At 37.7% G+C, this 16,403-nt stretch overlaps 1 protein-coding gene across 1 annotated transcript; it reads left to right on the top strand.

The window, feature by feature from the left end:
* The first annotated feature begins 359 nt into the window (after nucleotides 1–359).
* On the top strand, nucleotides 360–16,179 carry FAM98A (family with sequence similarity 98 member A). The gene is given in 8 exon segments (NM_001083455.1): nucleotides 360–440; nucleotides 3,725–3,873; nucleotides 6,003–6,137; nucleotides 9,646–9,830; nucleotides 10,858–10,938; nucleotides 11,474–11,590; nucleotides 14,124–14,291; nucleotides 14,382–16,179. Coding segments are annotated over 8 exon segments (1,554 nt in total). The 5' UTR covers nucleotides 360–387; the 3' UTR covers nucleotides 15,048–16,179.
* Nucleotides 16,180–16,403: the final 224 nt, after the last annotated feature.

Below are 16,403 nucleotides of genomic sequence, written 5' to 3'. Positions count from 1 at the left end.
CACCCCCGACGATCCTCCCCCACCTGCCTCGCCCCATGACTCGCACATGCGTACACCAATTAGAAAAAGTTAGCGCGCTCCCCGCCTCGCCTAAGTCCCCACGCCCAGCTGCCACGCAGCCAGACTTCCTGCCCTTCTTGGGGCCGCTGGCTTCACTATTCAGCAATACGCATGTGCAAAAGGTGTCGCCTGGCCATCCTTTAGCCTGCCGGGGCAGGGCGACAGGCGGAACCAAGTTTCTTGCGCACGCTCCAGGCATGCGCAGTGCAGCGGCTGAGGCGCCAGCTGTTGACTTGGAAGTTCCGGAGAAGCAGCGCATGCGCGAGTGTACGCGTTGCCGGCGAAGAGGGGAGCCTGACGACTCGGAAATTTGAATACCACAGTAGCATGGAGTGTGACCTCATGGAGACTGACATCTTGGAGTCGTTGGAAGATCTCGGGTAAGACTGCCAGTGCACCGGTCTCCCAAACCCCACATTACAGACCTCCCAGGAACTCCTTCTCCGCCTCAGTCAGAGACACCTGCCTCTCCGCGCCGCATCCCGTGGCTCCTGGCTGTCGCCTCCTTGTAGCTCCGGGACCCCAATGCTACGTCCACTGCCTGCCCTGTCGGGTCGGGGTCCTCCAGCTACGACGCCCCTAGGCCTGCCCTGTGCGCCCTGCAGCCGAGTTACCCGCAGCGTTTGTCAGTCATGCGTGTCATTGTCTGGGTTCTGGCTCTCGCCACCACCCTCCCTGAGCTCCTTTCCTTGCTCCCTATCCTCCTGCCCTACCCCCTCACTCTGGAGGTTGCCAAAGTTGATCTTCTGTTTTCCTATTTGTCCTCCAAACTTTCTGCTCCTGTTTTGAGCCCCTAGTCCTACACCACCCCAGTTCTCTCAAAAAAAAAAAAAAAATCTCCTTTGCCCAGTCATGTCTGCATGCACCCAGGCTTCCCTCAGCCACAAGTCTGTGCGCTGTGTCCGTTCCTCCTGCCAGCTCACTTGTGCACTTAACCTTATGTCGCCACCTTCTTGGGAATCATGGGGAGTTTCCCTTGATTCTGACCCTGCTTCATTGAGCCCCATTAGCCCTTTCCCTTCGGGGCATCTTCACCCACCAAGTCTCTGTATTTGTTGTGCATTTTGTCTCTCCCCATGACGGTTACCGAACCGTAATTCATTAGTATCTAGAAGCTGGAAATAGGGCTTCTTATCTCACTGGGTCACCCAGTTCAGGGTGCTCAATTAAAACTTGAGAACTTAGAATTTCTTGGGCTAAATGTGGTTCCAGAAACAAACTGTATGATTAAATACTTGCTTAAAGATATGGTATCCCCCCAAAAAAAGGAAAGAAAGAAAAGAAAAACAGATTTAGGTAACTATATTTATAAAGTAACGTTACCAAAACCTTCCCCTAGGTTTTACCTTGCTGTGGAAAACCTTTCTTATTTAGGAATGGATACCATGAGGTTTTCCAGCATCTGCCTGTTTAAGTAACTTGTCCTGGCACGGATTTTTAGGAAAGGAAATGGTAGTGCTTATCATCTTTTTTTTTTTTTTTTTTTTTGTCGACGTGAATTGTCATTGTACTTTTCCCCGGAACTTGCTCTGAATTTTCATGAATATTCTAGGCTTTAGGTGGCTTATTTCTTTGATGAGGGCCTATGGAAAAGTCACACTCGGTGAAATGGTGTCTTTTTGGTGGATCTCTCAAACTTTAAACTGCTAGATGTAAGACATGAAACCATTCAGTAAACATTTTTGAGGAACACTTCTGTTGACAGTGTTGGTCTGAGCACTTAAGGGTAGAGAGTGAGGTAGAAGAGAAGTTCACACTGAGAAAATAACGCTGTGGAGAGAACTGAGGAGAACCAGAAAAAGGAGAGGAAGTGGGGAAGGAAAACTGGAAAAGGAAACAAAGTCCTAAGCTTCCTGGAAGAACACTTAAGGAGGAGAGAGGATGGAGGTGAACCTTATTTAAATATAGTCACTCTGCATGGATAGAGGTCCCTTAACAATTAAGCGATGCCTCTTCTTCCCATTATTGTTCTTTTATTCTCTGTTAACTATGTTTTTCTTCTCTTGGGTAGTATAAAAGTCATTGTCACTATAATAACTCTAGTTAAATAAATCATGGAGATGGGTTGTAATGTAAACCGTGGGATACTCTGAAAATTTTACTATAAATTTTAACATATAACTGCCTAGTTTGGTGGCATTCAGCCATTAAAATTTAGCCTCAATTAAATGACATGTACTTTTCAAGGATTTGCTGTGAAAGATTGAGGGCAGGGGAAGTAGGTGATGGAGGATGAGATGGTTGGATGGCATCCATGGACATGAGTTTGAGCAAACACTGGGAGATAGTGAAGGACAGGGAAGCCTGGTGTGCTGTACTCCATGGGTCACAAAAAGTTGGACATGACTGAGTGAGTGAAAAACAACAACAATTAGAAATAAATGACAATCATTTATTTTTACCCTGGTACACAGTAGGAATTCAGTAATTACTTGCAGGGAAAAACTAATAAAAGTTTAAATGTGTAACAGGAAGAGAAGTTTCTAGGCCCAGTTTTTTTTATTTCACTGTCTATTAATAATTTGATTTTAAATCTAGATGCCAAACTGTACTATATATAACCTCATTTTTTTTGTGTAAGGTTTCTTTTGTCCCATTAAATATGTAAGCATATAGTTATATTTTAAAAAGAACTGAATGTTATTTCTCTGGCATTTCTGTACCTCTAAATATCGAATTACCTTGAACATATTTAATAAGTATTTATCAATATTACATTTAAAAGATAAAATAACCTTCTGAAAAATGTATATTTTAAAATGACTTTGAGAATGACAAAATACTTAATTCTAGCTATTTTCTAGATTGAGGTTCGTTGTTACTATTGTCTTTTATGAATATTTAAACATTTAATAATTTTTTAAAATTATATTTGAATGCCTTACAAAGGATTGGGATTCATTTGCACCAGTTCACCCAAACATCAACTTGCCAGCAATTATTAAATTAATCTTGGCATTTCTCTGCTACTAGTACGTCTTACTAATTTTAACTATCATTAAATATAGAAGGAGATAATAATTGGCAAGTTTTTGCTTTTAAAGACAGTCATTAAAACCTCTAATTAATTTCTGGAATATCTTCTAGAAAAGATAAGCTAAGTTTTATTTCTCAAATAGTAAACTATAGCGTGCACGTGTGCCTGTTCAATTGCTTCAGTTGTGTCGGACTCTTTGCAGCCTTATGGACTTTAGCCCACCAGGCCCCTCTGTCCATGGGTTTCTCCAGGCAAGAATATTGGAGTAGCTTGCCATGCCCTTCTCCAGGGGATCTTTCCAACCCAGGGATCAAACCCGTGTCTTCTGCACTGCAGGTGGATTCTTTACCACTGAGCACCAGGGAAGCCCAAACTATAGTATAATTTATCACTTATAATCTAGTTTTAATGCTAATTCAATTAAAGTGAGAAAGCAAACTTTTGTACAGTGAGTAAATGTACAGAGGTTGACATAATTTACTAGTATATGTGAGTCTATTCAGTATTCACATATTTTGAAGGGATTAGCTTGTTTTTTTAATGGTTTATTTATATATGCAAGTTTAGAGATTGGTCATTGTAGCTTTATTAAATCATTGCTTAATTAAATAAAATGTGAATATATTACATTTATAACATATTAGATGTGGTTTTTGTTCTTCTGAAGTGTAATTTCTTACTCACCAGTTACAAGGGTCCATTGTTAGAAGATGGAGCTCTGTCTCAGGCCGTCACTGCTGGAGCCAGTTCCCCTGAGTTTACCAAACTCTGTGCTTGGTTGGTGTCTGAATTAAGAGTGCTCTGTAAACTAGAGGAAAATGTGCAAGCAACTAACAGTAAGTAAACATTTCAGTTTTAGGTGCAAATATAAAAATGAAGTTTGTATTTTGAGTGAACATTATCAGTATTACAGCTGAAATTTCAAATTCTTTATAAATGTAAAAAAAAAAAATTCATAAGGAAACACAATGCTTTTTTCCTCCCTCCATTGTTTTTATAGATAAGGTGATTCTGAGTTGAAAACCAGAATGTAGTCATACAGCTGTTTGTGGAAATTGAAAAGACCCTTTTACTGAGATACAAAAAAAATGGAGACAGAGTATATAAGAACTTTTCATTCTTTGTAAAAATTATAAGATCTTAAATTGGTGGCCAAAACTAGAAATTGGGGTATTTTTCTCTGAGGACTACCAAATTCCAGAAGTATATATAACATGTAAATACATTATAATTCTGTTATACATGAGGAGAAAAAAACACTTTATTAAGGATCTTTCTGTGTCATAGGAATGTATCAGTAGGTGCATCACAATCAGATCCATCATCGTCAGATTTATGGTGTGGAGAGCTGTTTGATATTTGCCAATTTTGTTACTGCTTTAGCACTAATTTTGATGCTGTGAAAGAATCAAAAGCTTGGGACCTGACACGCCACAACCTGGTTCCCTCCTATCATAGGTAAACCCATAATAGGAAACAAAGAAAAATGCTCACTTGCTACTCCACCCTTGTGGAAAACTATACACATAATCCCCTCCTACAGAATCCCATTTCGAAGAGCTTTACTCTTATGTATTTAGTATATTTAATGTGTATAGTTAGTTGCATTCAACTGTAATTGTTAAGGAGAGTATAGTGTAAAAGTAGTAGCAACAGCTTACACTTACTGAGCACTAGCCATATTCTAAGCACTTTACAAGTGTTAACTCTTTTAAGCCCCAGGGCAACCCTACCAGGCCGCTTTTATTCCTCCTGTTATATATCAAACAAGGAAGCACAAAGGTTAAGTCCCTTGCCTGAGGTCACACAACCAGTAAGGGATGCAGGCAGGCTGCAGCCCCCAGCAGTCAGGTTTGGGAGCCAGTGTTCTTTACATTGCCTGTTTCCCTGACATTTCAGAGACTGTGGGTGCCTTTGAAAACACTTAATACTAGATGGTAACTGTTTATAACCAGGAGCCCTGTTCAGATGAAAACATACAGAAGTCAATACAAAACAGGTAAATTATAGTGTTTTAGTTGAAGTTGAGAGGGAGTGCTTTGAGATCTCTCTTCTCCAGCTGCCTCTAACAGAGTTCTTTGAAACTCTAGAATTCACAGAACACAGCTTGCAAAACACTGATAGTGCATTCTTCCCATTTTATAGGTAAGAAAATGGAGTCAAATCAAGTGACTCTCTCAAAGTGTATATAGTTAAATTTTACCCCTTTGCAATACTGGATAGAGTACTATCAAAACAGTAAGGAAGAAGAGCATTGCTTTTTCTTGGTTCACCAAGTAAATGCTATATCTGACATGTTATGAGAATACAGAAATCCAAATCATGTTCACCGTCTTCAAATGGGAATTTTAGACACAACGGAAACAAATGGAGATTAGAACAGTAGTTAAATGGTTCACTTTGTGGTTCACAGGGAAAGAAACTCGGTGAGTGCAGCAGGCTTTGGGGAAGGTTTCATCAAGGAGCAAGACCGTTGGATTTTGATGGATATGTGGGATTTAATTGAGGAGGAGAGGATAGAGGGCCTATCATTCACAGGGAGTCACTTAAGTTAGGACATGTAGGTAGAAATGAGACTGACCATTTCCAGGATGGTGAGGAGACCAGCCTGGCACAGCTAGAAGGAAAATTTCTGGAGGTTGTAGTTAACTACTATATACAAGTAATAGGAATTACTCCTACCAATATACCAGAAAGGGCAAGCAGAGAGGCTATGAAGAATCTTTAAAGGCAAACAGAAAAAATTAGATTGGATGAGGTGGAACTTAGGAATCCATTAAAGGTAGTAACCTGATGAAAACTGTTTAAGAAAGCAAACAGGCAGTTGTGTGAGAAAGGATGGATTAGAATAGAAAGGAACTTTTGTTAGGAAAATACTATTAAATTTTTCAATTTATAGATAATTACTTTGCCAATGGGGAAAACAGTAATTTTTGTTAAATAAGATTATTTTCATTCTTAAAAGGCCCAAGTGAAGCTGAAGAATTCCAGCTTGAGGTGAGTGGGCTACTAGGGGAGATGAACTGTCCATATCTTTCACTGACATCTGGGGATGTGACCAAGCGCCTTCTCATTCAGAAGAACTGCCTCCTTTTGCTCAGTAAGTTCATGGCTACTAGAATGTAGCTATTATTTTCTGTTTATGTTTTCCATGACTAATAAAACAGTTGAAAGAAAACTTTGTTTAAAATTTCTAACCAAGAAGCTAATGGTGGGTTCATGCACTGGTAGCAGTGTCCTTTTGTAATCGCTACTCTTACAGTTTAAGTGCAGTGTGGTGCTCAGCCTGCTGTTCTTCACCTAACATGACCAAAAGTAGTGCTAAAGGGTTATCCAAGTGTGGCATCATCCAAACATCAGTGTTCTAGACCAGAAGCACACTAAAATCAACTAGGAAGATACTATGGAAATAATGAAGGTTTTTTTTTTTTTTAATTTGTGGACAGTAACCATTCTAGGCACAGTAAATGGAAAATGTAATTATTTAAAGTATTTTGTGTTGTTATTTCTTTGTGGCTGGGTAATTATTTGTGGATTTTGATTTTGTTTGTAAAGATGTCAAATTACAATGTAAGCATTTCTAGAATACTATTTGGATTGTTCCTGTACTTACTGATCAGTTGGGAAGTAAATTTTTATGAAAAGTTATTTCCTTCTATGTTATTTTTTTAAATATACTAACTACTATTTTTCTTTTCACCCTGAGAAACAGTAAGTAGACTCACAAAGTTTATTGCTTTATGTAAACTCTCCAATAAATAACCACCAGTCACTTAAACTCAGAATTTTTGTAGCATTCTGAGACACATTTAGATTAAGCTTTGGTTAAGTGAATATTATAGTTCTTATTATGACAAACACAGTTCAGAGCATCTTTCAAATGTTTGTCTTTACAACTTAACTTTGGCTTCTGAAAAATGATTCAACTCCAATTTTGAATGTTTAGTTTTTTAAAAAGCGTATGTTCATAGCCATTATATTTAGGAACTAAGGTATTCTAAAATCACTTTAACGTCCCCTTTGTCAAATGATTGTTACTAGGTGGGTATAGGGGTGGTGGATGGGTGCATATTGTTAGATATTGCTTCAGATACTGATATTGCTGGCATGTAGTTCTTATACATGCATTCATTATCCTTCAAATTGTATAATTTCAGTAACTGGCTCAGCCACAGTATACTCACTGAATCTTCCTTTGTAGCACTGCTTATCCTTACCAATACCTGATATTTGGCACTTAGAATATGTTATCTTACATAGGAAGACAACAGCTGTGTGGAAAGCTCAGTAAGGACCCTGAATTAGCTAATTCTTCCAGAGAGCTCAGAGTTTGGTCTTTCTGTTCCTGATACTTATAAAAAACCACTTGGAATATAAATATTTTATAAAAATGCCTTTAACTCTTTCCTGTTTCTTAAGCAGACTGTTCTGAACATTATTATTTTGGACTCAGGGTCATCATTATATTTTAATGTGCTGTTACCTCAAAAGCTCTTCAAGAATATACAACTGTTTGCTCCTCAACTAAATGACTAAATCAACTAAAGCTTACTCTGCTTTTGGAATTCTTCATACATACATACACACTGCTCCCTTCCTTCTCTTTATCTTTGCTTCTGCTCTTTCCTCTTTCTGAATATTCCCCGGTTTGTATCCTCTCTCATGCTAGTACGCATTTATGTACATGTACTCATTCTCTTTTCAGTCTGTATAAATATTTCTCATCTTTCCAAGTATCAGTTGTCACATCTCAGTGCTATAATTTTACTTGCTTCTTGCAGCACCCTACCTTATTGAATTGAATCTTTTAATACATTGTGTCCTAATCCTCGTTAGAATTATTAGTAAAACAGAATAGTGTATTCTCTAATAGTCTATAGTGGCTGAAAAACTCTCATGTGTCAGGTTAAGAACTGTTGTGGCTGTTCATTGGCCTTTGTGGTTGTCAGGATATTAATATTTCCCTTAGGTATAATAAGTCTGGTATCTTTGTATGCATATATTCTTTATTTCTAATTAGATTGTCAGTAGAGATAATCTTTTTTTGTTGTGTTTTATATCTTTCGTGCCTTTTCTGATATTATGAACCCACCAGTTACAGTTAATGCTTTTTGATGATAATTGTGTTGGTAAACTAATTTTGTGAATGCCTGAGCTATGTTGTCCCAAATTTAGAGACCAATTTATTAAATAATATATATGATTTTCTAGAGCAAGGGTTGGCAAGCTTTTTCTTAAAGGGCCACATAGTATATATTTTCTGCTTTGTGGGCCATAAGGTCTCTGGCAACTACTTAACTCCACTGTTGTAGCATGTAAGTGGCCATAGATGACATGTAAACGAATTTTAGAGTGTGGCAACGTTGCAGTAAAACCTTATTTACAAAAACAGTTGATTATTTTCATGGCAGTGGGGTTTTACTGTTTTGATCTTTTAACTCATGCAGTTTGCTATACAGAACATGTTAAGATTCTATCAAACCCATTTAGGATGACCTTTCCAGAAACTTAGTTATGTTTATTCTAGAATAGGATTTGGCAGCTTTTCAGAAATGGTCTGCTAAAATTATGACCCCTGTACTTCTCACATTACACCTTGGGTGTAGGAAATGAGATATTCAAGCTGATCATTCTTTTATACTTACTGTAGGGCTTAAGAGCCCAGAAAATGTCTTTTTCCAGCTCTCTTCCTAATATTGTCAGAAGGTTCTCACTTTGTCACATAACCTGAAATCCTACGATCCAAATGATTATTAAACATAAGGAATAAGATTGAATATTTTTACCTTCAACTGATTTACCTGAAGCAGATTGCAGCCCTCATTATACCTGGCTGAAGTCAACAAACAAGGGAATGATACTGATATGAAAGGACTCCGCCCAGAAATGATTAGAAAGTTTGGGGTTTTTTCTTTTCCCCCAGGGGAGGGGGTGAGAATGAGGAATGTAGGAGGAAAGGGAATGTTAAGAAGAATATAGATGAAAGAAGGTATTGTGTGACCTCCAGAAGGTTACATTAGGCTACTGGAGACCATGCATAAAAAAGGTGTTTGTAAATTTAGTACCTTCCCCCTTCTCTTGAAAGTGAAGCTTTGACTACTTAAAAATACTCTTTCACTCCAGTCTTAAACAGACTACTTGAGTGTTGGAAGGTAAGAGGGCAAGATAGTTATATCACTGGTGTGTATCAGTTGTGAGAAGTAAAATATAGATATATGTATATATATAACTTTTTTAACTGTTGCTGAAAATTAGCCACCTGCCATCTTTGCCAATTTGTTAACAGATGCCAACCCATGTTCTGGAGGTTCCTTAATAGTGAAATACAAGAATCAGATTTTAAGATGTGATCTACCTTGATCTTTTGGTTTCCAAAAAGAATTGTTTGCTTTTAAATCAGGCTTTAAACATATATTGGTTAAATACTGAATTACAGAACCAGTTTATGTGTTACATAATTTTCAGGTAAAAAATGGTTTTTCTTTCTTGTTTTTATCCATTCTTGCAGCTTTATTACATATCATTAGGTCTATAGAGTTGTGACTCCAGACTTATGACTATTAATTGTAGCTGTATCTCATTTTGAAATCTTATTTTGTTTACTTCAGCATACCTCATCTCAGAACTAGAAGCTGCCAGAATGCTCTGTGTGAATACTCTTCCAAAAAAAGCTCAAGAAGGAGGCGGTAGTGAGGTCTTTCAAGAGTTGAAAGGCATATGTATTGCTCTAGGAATGTCCAAACCTCCAGCCAATATAACTATGTTCCAATTCTTCAGCGGGATTGAAAAAAAAGTAAGACCTTTAGTACCAGATTGTAGTGTATTAAAGGCATAGTCCTACAGTTGTTTGAAATGAAGCAAGTTAATTTCTCTTAATGGGAACCTAATGTACATATTTTTAAGTGATTGTTACTAAATGAGTTTTGCATTTTAAATCCTAGATACCGTCAAGAAAAATTGGTATTTTACTATTTTTTTAAACATATTAGCATGTTTCTTTTTCAAAAAGGAACCTTTGCACCTTGATTTATAAATGAAATAAACTAGAAATAATGTAAAGAAAATTAGGACTTAAGTCCATTTAAAACTTATTTTATCATTGAACTTCGATACAATTAATTTTAAGGTCTTTATCATTAAATTTTACCACCATTCTCCCCATTGACTGGACAGAAAACAATGTAAATGTTTTGGGATTTTAATCCAGTCACTTTAAGTCTTACATGTTTCATTTGACAAATTAGTTATGGTAACTGCTAATATAATCTAGTACATGAAAATAAGTCAGAATTGTTTTTATACCACATATTTTCAACAGTTAAGAGTCTTTATATAATTGATTAGGAACAAGCAATTTCAATTAAAAAATTAATGAACAGAAGAGAATGATAATTATTATAGCAGAGTTATTCTCTATATGCATATCTGCTGGACTCTTAAGAATTGGTGTATTTGCCTTGTGGGGTAAATGGACACCATGATGCACAAATTTAGCTGAACTCTACCGGGGAGCAGCAGTGTATCCATAGTCCATATTTTTCTGTGTGTTCATTCATTCATTCAGCAAATTCATATTGAGTGCCCACTGTTGTCAGGCACTGTTCCAGGTGCAGTGAAGGACTCATACTTCCATAGACACCTGAGGAGTGGGTCAAGTGAGTGTCTTTATCGTGTGGGTCTTGTACATTTCAAAACATCTCCACCTTTGCCTCTGTCAGGAATCTTCTTTTGATGGCAGGATATGATGGGAGTTGGGAAGATGAGGAGGATGTGTTTTACTTTTAGATTTGTTTATTCATTCATTTATGTTTTTGTGTCAGTTAAAGGAAACATTAGCAAAAGTTCCACCTAATCATGTGGGAAAGCCTTTATTGAAGAAGCCAATGGGACCGGCCCACTGGGTGAGTAGTGAGCATCCTGAGTAGACTTTGTAAGGAGCCATCTACCTATCTCAGGATATTTATGTTTGTGCTTTGAAGTTATATTCTCTAATATGGTGGACATCCTTAGAATCATTTTTGTAAGTCTTAAGATTTATCCAAAATAATTTTATGTAACGTTAGAAGTACTTCTTTCATAATTTGTAAAAAATTTCACACAGCTGATTAAATTGAAGTTCAGTATGATGCATGTTTCTAATTGCCAAATGGGTTGCCTTCAAGCCAAAAGCTTCACTGGGCTGAGCTCCACACAGTGTGTTATAGGAAAACTAAATGAGAATTTTGTACTTACATATTCTTTGTTCTATTTTGAGATGACATTATTATGCCTGTCATTTCATTAGTTTATTATAACTTATTATTCTGTTTAGTATATAACCTAAATCATTTTGTGCTGATGCTGGGCATTCAGTTGTGAATGAAGCAGTTTCTCCCCTTTTGGAATAGGGGGTCAAGCAGATTTAAATTCTAACTGGTCTTTTTAATTTTGTTTCAGGAAAAGATAGAAGCAATTAACCAAGCTGTGGCCAATGAATATGAAGTTCGGAGAAAGCTGCTAATAAAACGTTTGGACGTCACCGTCCAGTCTTTTGGCTGGTCTGACAGAGCTAAGGTACACATTAAATCACTGAAAAGAGCAGAGTATTTCTGGACATGATCTTTAAACATACTTAACACAGCTTAGAGAAGGCAATGGCACCCCACTCCAGTACTCTTGCCTGGAAAATCCCATGGACAGAGGAGCCTGGTAGGCTGCAGTCCATAGGGTCGCTATGAGTCGGACACGACTGAGCGACTTCACTTTCATGCATTGGAGAAGGAAATGGCAACCCACTCCAGTGTTCTTGCCTGGAGAATCCCATGGACAGAGGAGCCTGGTGGGCTGCTGTCTATGGGGTCGCACAGAGTCGGACACGACTGAAGTGACTTAGCAGCAGCAGCAACACAGCTTAGACATAGTGCAGACTATAAGAGAAATACGTAGGAGATACACTTAGGGGTTTTTCTTTAGGGAATTACTGAGGAGCCATTCAGCAATAGTGAAAACATTTATTTTTCAATTTTTTAATATTTTTCAGCAAAGCTATATGTTGTAAACCCTACTGGAAGTATCCATTTATAAGAGAAAAGTAGAGTAGCTAAAAATTACTAAAAATAATAAAATTTTAAATTACTTGTTTATTGTACTTTAAGCTAACAGTTTAACTTGCTAATCAAATTAATTAAATTTAAAATACTGATTTTGGAGGACCAGATATTGTGACCCATTTATAGAGAATTGGAGAATCCAGTAAAACTTCATTTTCTTACAGCTTAAATAAGATAATCCAGGTAAAGGTCTTGGTCATTCCAACCAATATTTATTAAATTATCTAGTATTTTATCAGTAAGTGGTAATTAATTGGCACAATTGGTTAATCTGACCTTCTTAGAACCCTGAAATAGAACTAATTCTTGAATTTATGTGGAGATTGATCCAAAATGTTAGAAGTTCCCTTAATGGTGGATTCATTTTTAAAAGTAGATTTTTTCTGAACTTTAATTGACTGAGAAAAGGTTTTTATTTAGTTCTCCCATTATCTTCCTAATACAATAAATGTTAGTTTCACCTAAAATCTTTAAACCATAGTATAGTCCTATTTAGCTGCTAAATTGATGGGGTAGATATTTACTGAATTACAATATCTTAGTGTTGGAAAAGGGTCTTAGAGATCAGTCTTAACTCCCCTCATTTTGCAACTAAAAACAAGTGGAGACCCAAGTAAACGGAAGGTTTTGCCTGAGATCTCACAGTGAGTCAGTAGTAACACAGGGAATAAATTGTTCTTTTTTGGGCCTGTTGTTGAGGAGATAGCAGTCGTTTCTTAAAATATCTTTGATGATAACAATCATTTCACTCTTGGCATAATACTGTACTTTAAAAACAAAAACCTGCAACTTTGAGCTAGAAAAGCATGCAGTGATTGACAGATGTGCATGGACCCAAGGTATTAACACTGCAGCTCTGGGCTTAACACTGCCATTAGCGGACTCTACTTCTGGGGTTCTGATGCAGGATGTCTGAGCTTCTGTTTACTCTTTGAATTTTTGTTTCATGTAATGAAATTTGTGTATTTATATCTCACTTTGAAATTGCATTATAAAATCAGTTTTATTTGAAGCTTATATGAAACTATTTTCTCAAACTTGTTTCTATTCACCTAAAGATTGATTGAGCCCTTACTGTAGGTACAATAGTGACCACAAGGAAATGAAACACAAGACATTCAGGAAACGTTTCCCAGACAAGCTAATCTCTTTAGCCTTTTAATTATTAAAGAAAATTTAAAAAAAAAAGTCCTTTGTCATCCCACTGTCTTCACCACGATAGCTGTTTCATTTTAGCATTATCTTCTTTACATATATAATCATAGTAAACATCTCTTTTTACACCTTTTCACATAATATAATTTAAACTTTTACCATCAATATTTGAGTACCTGCACATCACTAACAGACTGAGCAATTACGTTTTGTTCTTGTGCTGTTTTCCTGTGTATTGTAGCTGTAGCTGTTGCTTCCAAAATTTAATAGGTAAGAATTTGTTGTTGTTTCCCTGCATTTAGGTTACTTTAATTTGCATTTATTGATCTGTCTGGAAAACATGTTTTGTATTTATTGGAACTTTATTTTATCTTGTGTAAACTTGCTCTTTATATCCTTCGTTCATTCATCTTTTGTGATCTTAATGTTACAAATACATTAAACGTACTTCTACTAAATGGTTATAAAGTAGACTCTCTTTTTCTTATTTATAATAGAAATGCCTTCATTTTATCTATTTAAATATAAGGTACAGATAAAGTGAAGGCATTTGAGACCAATGGCATGGGAAACCTTTTTGTTCCACAGTCTTAAAGGGAAGCCCCTTTATCTCCATACCCCTTCTGTCCCCTTTATCATTCCTTGTTGTATCAGCAGGTCCGACAGCTATACTCTAAGATAGTTCATCACTAGATAGGAGCAGTGGTGAGTATGTAACTTTTTCTCTCATTTGGAGCCTAGTAGATACTATCATCAAACATTTGGAAAATCTTTAACTTGTTTAGTATCAGTTTCTGTGTCACGTTGAAAACCAACATTTGTCTTTGAACACTTTCTTTCAGAGTCAAACAGAAAAACTGGCGAAGGTTTACCAGCCAAAACGCTCAGTCTTATCTCCTAAAAGTACTATTTCTGTTGCCCACCTTTTGGCTGCAAGACAAGACTTGTCAAAGATCTTAAGGACGAGCAGTGGCTCTATAAGAGAAAAGACTGCCTGTGCCATCAATAAGGTGACAAGACTACCTTTTCTTTATAACTCATTTATTTATGTTTTTAAAATAAAGTAATTTAAAATTTAAAATATCTTTCGTATCCCATAGGTGTTGATGGGCAGAGTTCCTGACAGAGGAGGTAGGCCCAACGAAATCGAACCTCCACCCCCAGAGATGCCACCATGGCAGAAGAGGCAAGATGGCCCCCAGCAACCAGCAGGAGGACGAGGAGGCGGGAGAGGGGGCTATGAACATTCCTCATACGGAGGACGAGGAGGTCATGAACAGCAAACAGGAGGCAGAGGTGGACGCGGCGGCTACGACCACGGTGGCCGCGGGGGAGGAAGAGGAAATAAGCACCAAGGAGGCTGGACAGACGGAGGGAGCGGGGGAGGGGGCGGCTACCAAGATGGCGGTTATCGAGATTCGGGTTTCCAGCCCAGCGGCTATCACGGTGGCCACAGTGGTGGCTATCAGGGCGGTGGTTATGGTGGCTTCCAGACAACTACATACACAGGAAGTGGGTACCAGGGTGGTGGATATCAGCAGGACAATAGATACCAAGATGGTGGGCATCACGGCGATCGAGGCGGGGGTCGTGGAGGGAGAGGGAGTCGTGGAGGCCGAGGCGGACGCGCTGGCCAAGGAGGAGGTTGGGGAGGAAGAGGGAGCCAGAATTATCATCAAGGGGGGCAATTTGAGCAGCACTTCCAGCATGGAGGTTACCAGTATAATCATTCTGGATTTGGACAGGGAAGACATTATACTAGTTGAGGCTACATAGAACCTTACGTTTTGCTAGAGCTCAAGTAATAGAAACTTAGTTTCAGAATCCTGAATTCAGCATTGATTTTGAATTAATGTGAGACCACCGGTGACAGGCAGATTCCTGCTTGGCATAAGCATTTGTAGGTCTTCATACAATACTGTTCCTTTGGTTTTTTTTTAATGGACTTACATAATGCCGTTTATTTGAGAAACACATACAATATCTCTCCTTTGTATGAAGAATTTCTTAAAAGGTAATTAAAACTGCCTTGAACTGACCAGTAGACTAATTCCACAGTCAGAACATGTGTATTTTTCTGAGGAAATTACTTGAACAAGTAGTTTTCATGTTTTCAATATGCAGTTTTGAAAAATGAGAATTCTTCTAGATTTTTTTAGATTTACAACTAGGAAACCTTCCTCATATTAACAATCCATTTATATGTGTTTTCCTTAAAGTATTCTAATGCCTATTTTCCAAGCACAGTTCTGCCCTGATTGGCTTTTTCTTCAGAGAGGTTATGCAACATTAGCTTCATGATAGAACTTTAAGGTCAGTTCCTATTAAATGAGCTCTTCTGCAGATAGCACATTAAGTAGCCTTATCCTTTTGACAGAATACTGTACCATATGCTCAACTCTGAAAACCTTGAACACGGCCAAAATCCATAAAGATTATAAAAGCAGACTAAGTTGTGAACCTATAGTACCTGTAGTCATTTAGTTAAGTTTAGCAATTCAAACTGACCTGCATCCATTCAAAACAAGTTCCTCTTTCAACTTTATTTTTACTTGAAATCTGCTAGAAGAAACAGCAAACTGAAATTTGTTTTATGCACGAGTTAATACCACTGGCTCAGCAGATACAAGTTGGTTTGCTTTGGGCAGGAGACTTTTTGTAATGAAAGAAATGCACTACCGAGTAAGAGGACAGACTTTTGCTTAGAGCAGGAGGCCCTTTATTATTGCTGCAGAAAACAAAAGCCTGGCTGAGTTGATGTTTGACACTCACCTTTACTGAAATCTACATGACGCTTCTTGCTGGGTTTTTGTACACGTAAATATTGTCAAGCTGTGAAAGAAAACGGCTGGAGGTGTGCTTTGTGTGAAAGGTGAGCAATAAAGTATCTGTATGTTCTCTCTTTGGTTTGAGTTTTATTTTAGACACTTTTTTTAAACTGATGAGTTTGAGCAAGCTCCAGGAGTTGGTGATGGACAGGAAGCATGGCGTGCTGCAGTCGATGGAGTCGCGAAGAATTGGACACGACTGAGCAACTGAACTGAACTGATGCTGGACGCTTGCTTCAAGCTTATGAACTAAGGCCTTTGTTCCCCAAAGATTCTAAAGTGTTTCCTTGGAAC

The sequence above is a fragment of the Bos taurus genome, chromosome 11 (genome assembly GCF_002263795.3).
Source record: "Bos taurus isolate L1 Dominette 01449 registration number 42190680 breed Hereford chromosome 11, ARS-UCD2.0, whole genome shotgun sequence".
Lineage (NCBI taxonomy): Eukaryota > Metazoa > Chordata > Mammalia > Artiodactyla > Bovidae > Bos > Bos taurus.
This window is presented reverse-complemented; position numbering and strand designations above follow the sequence as displayed.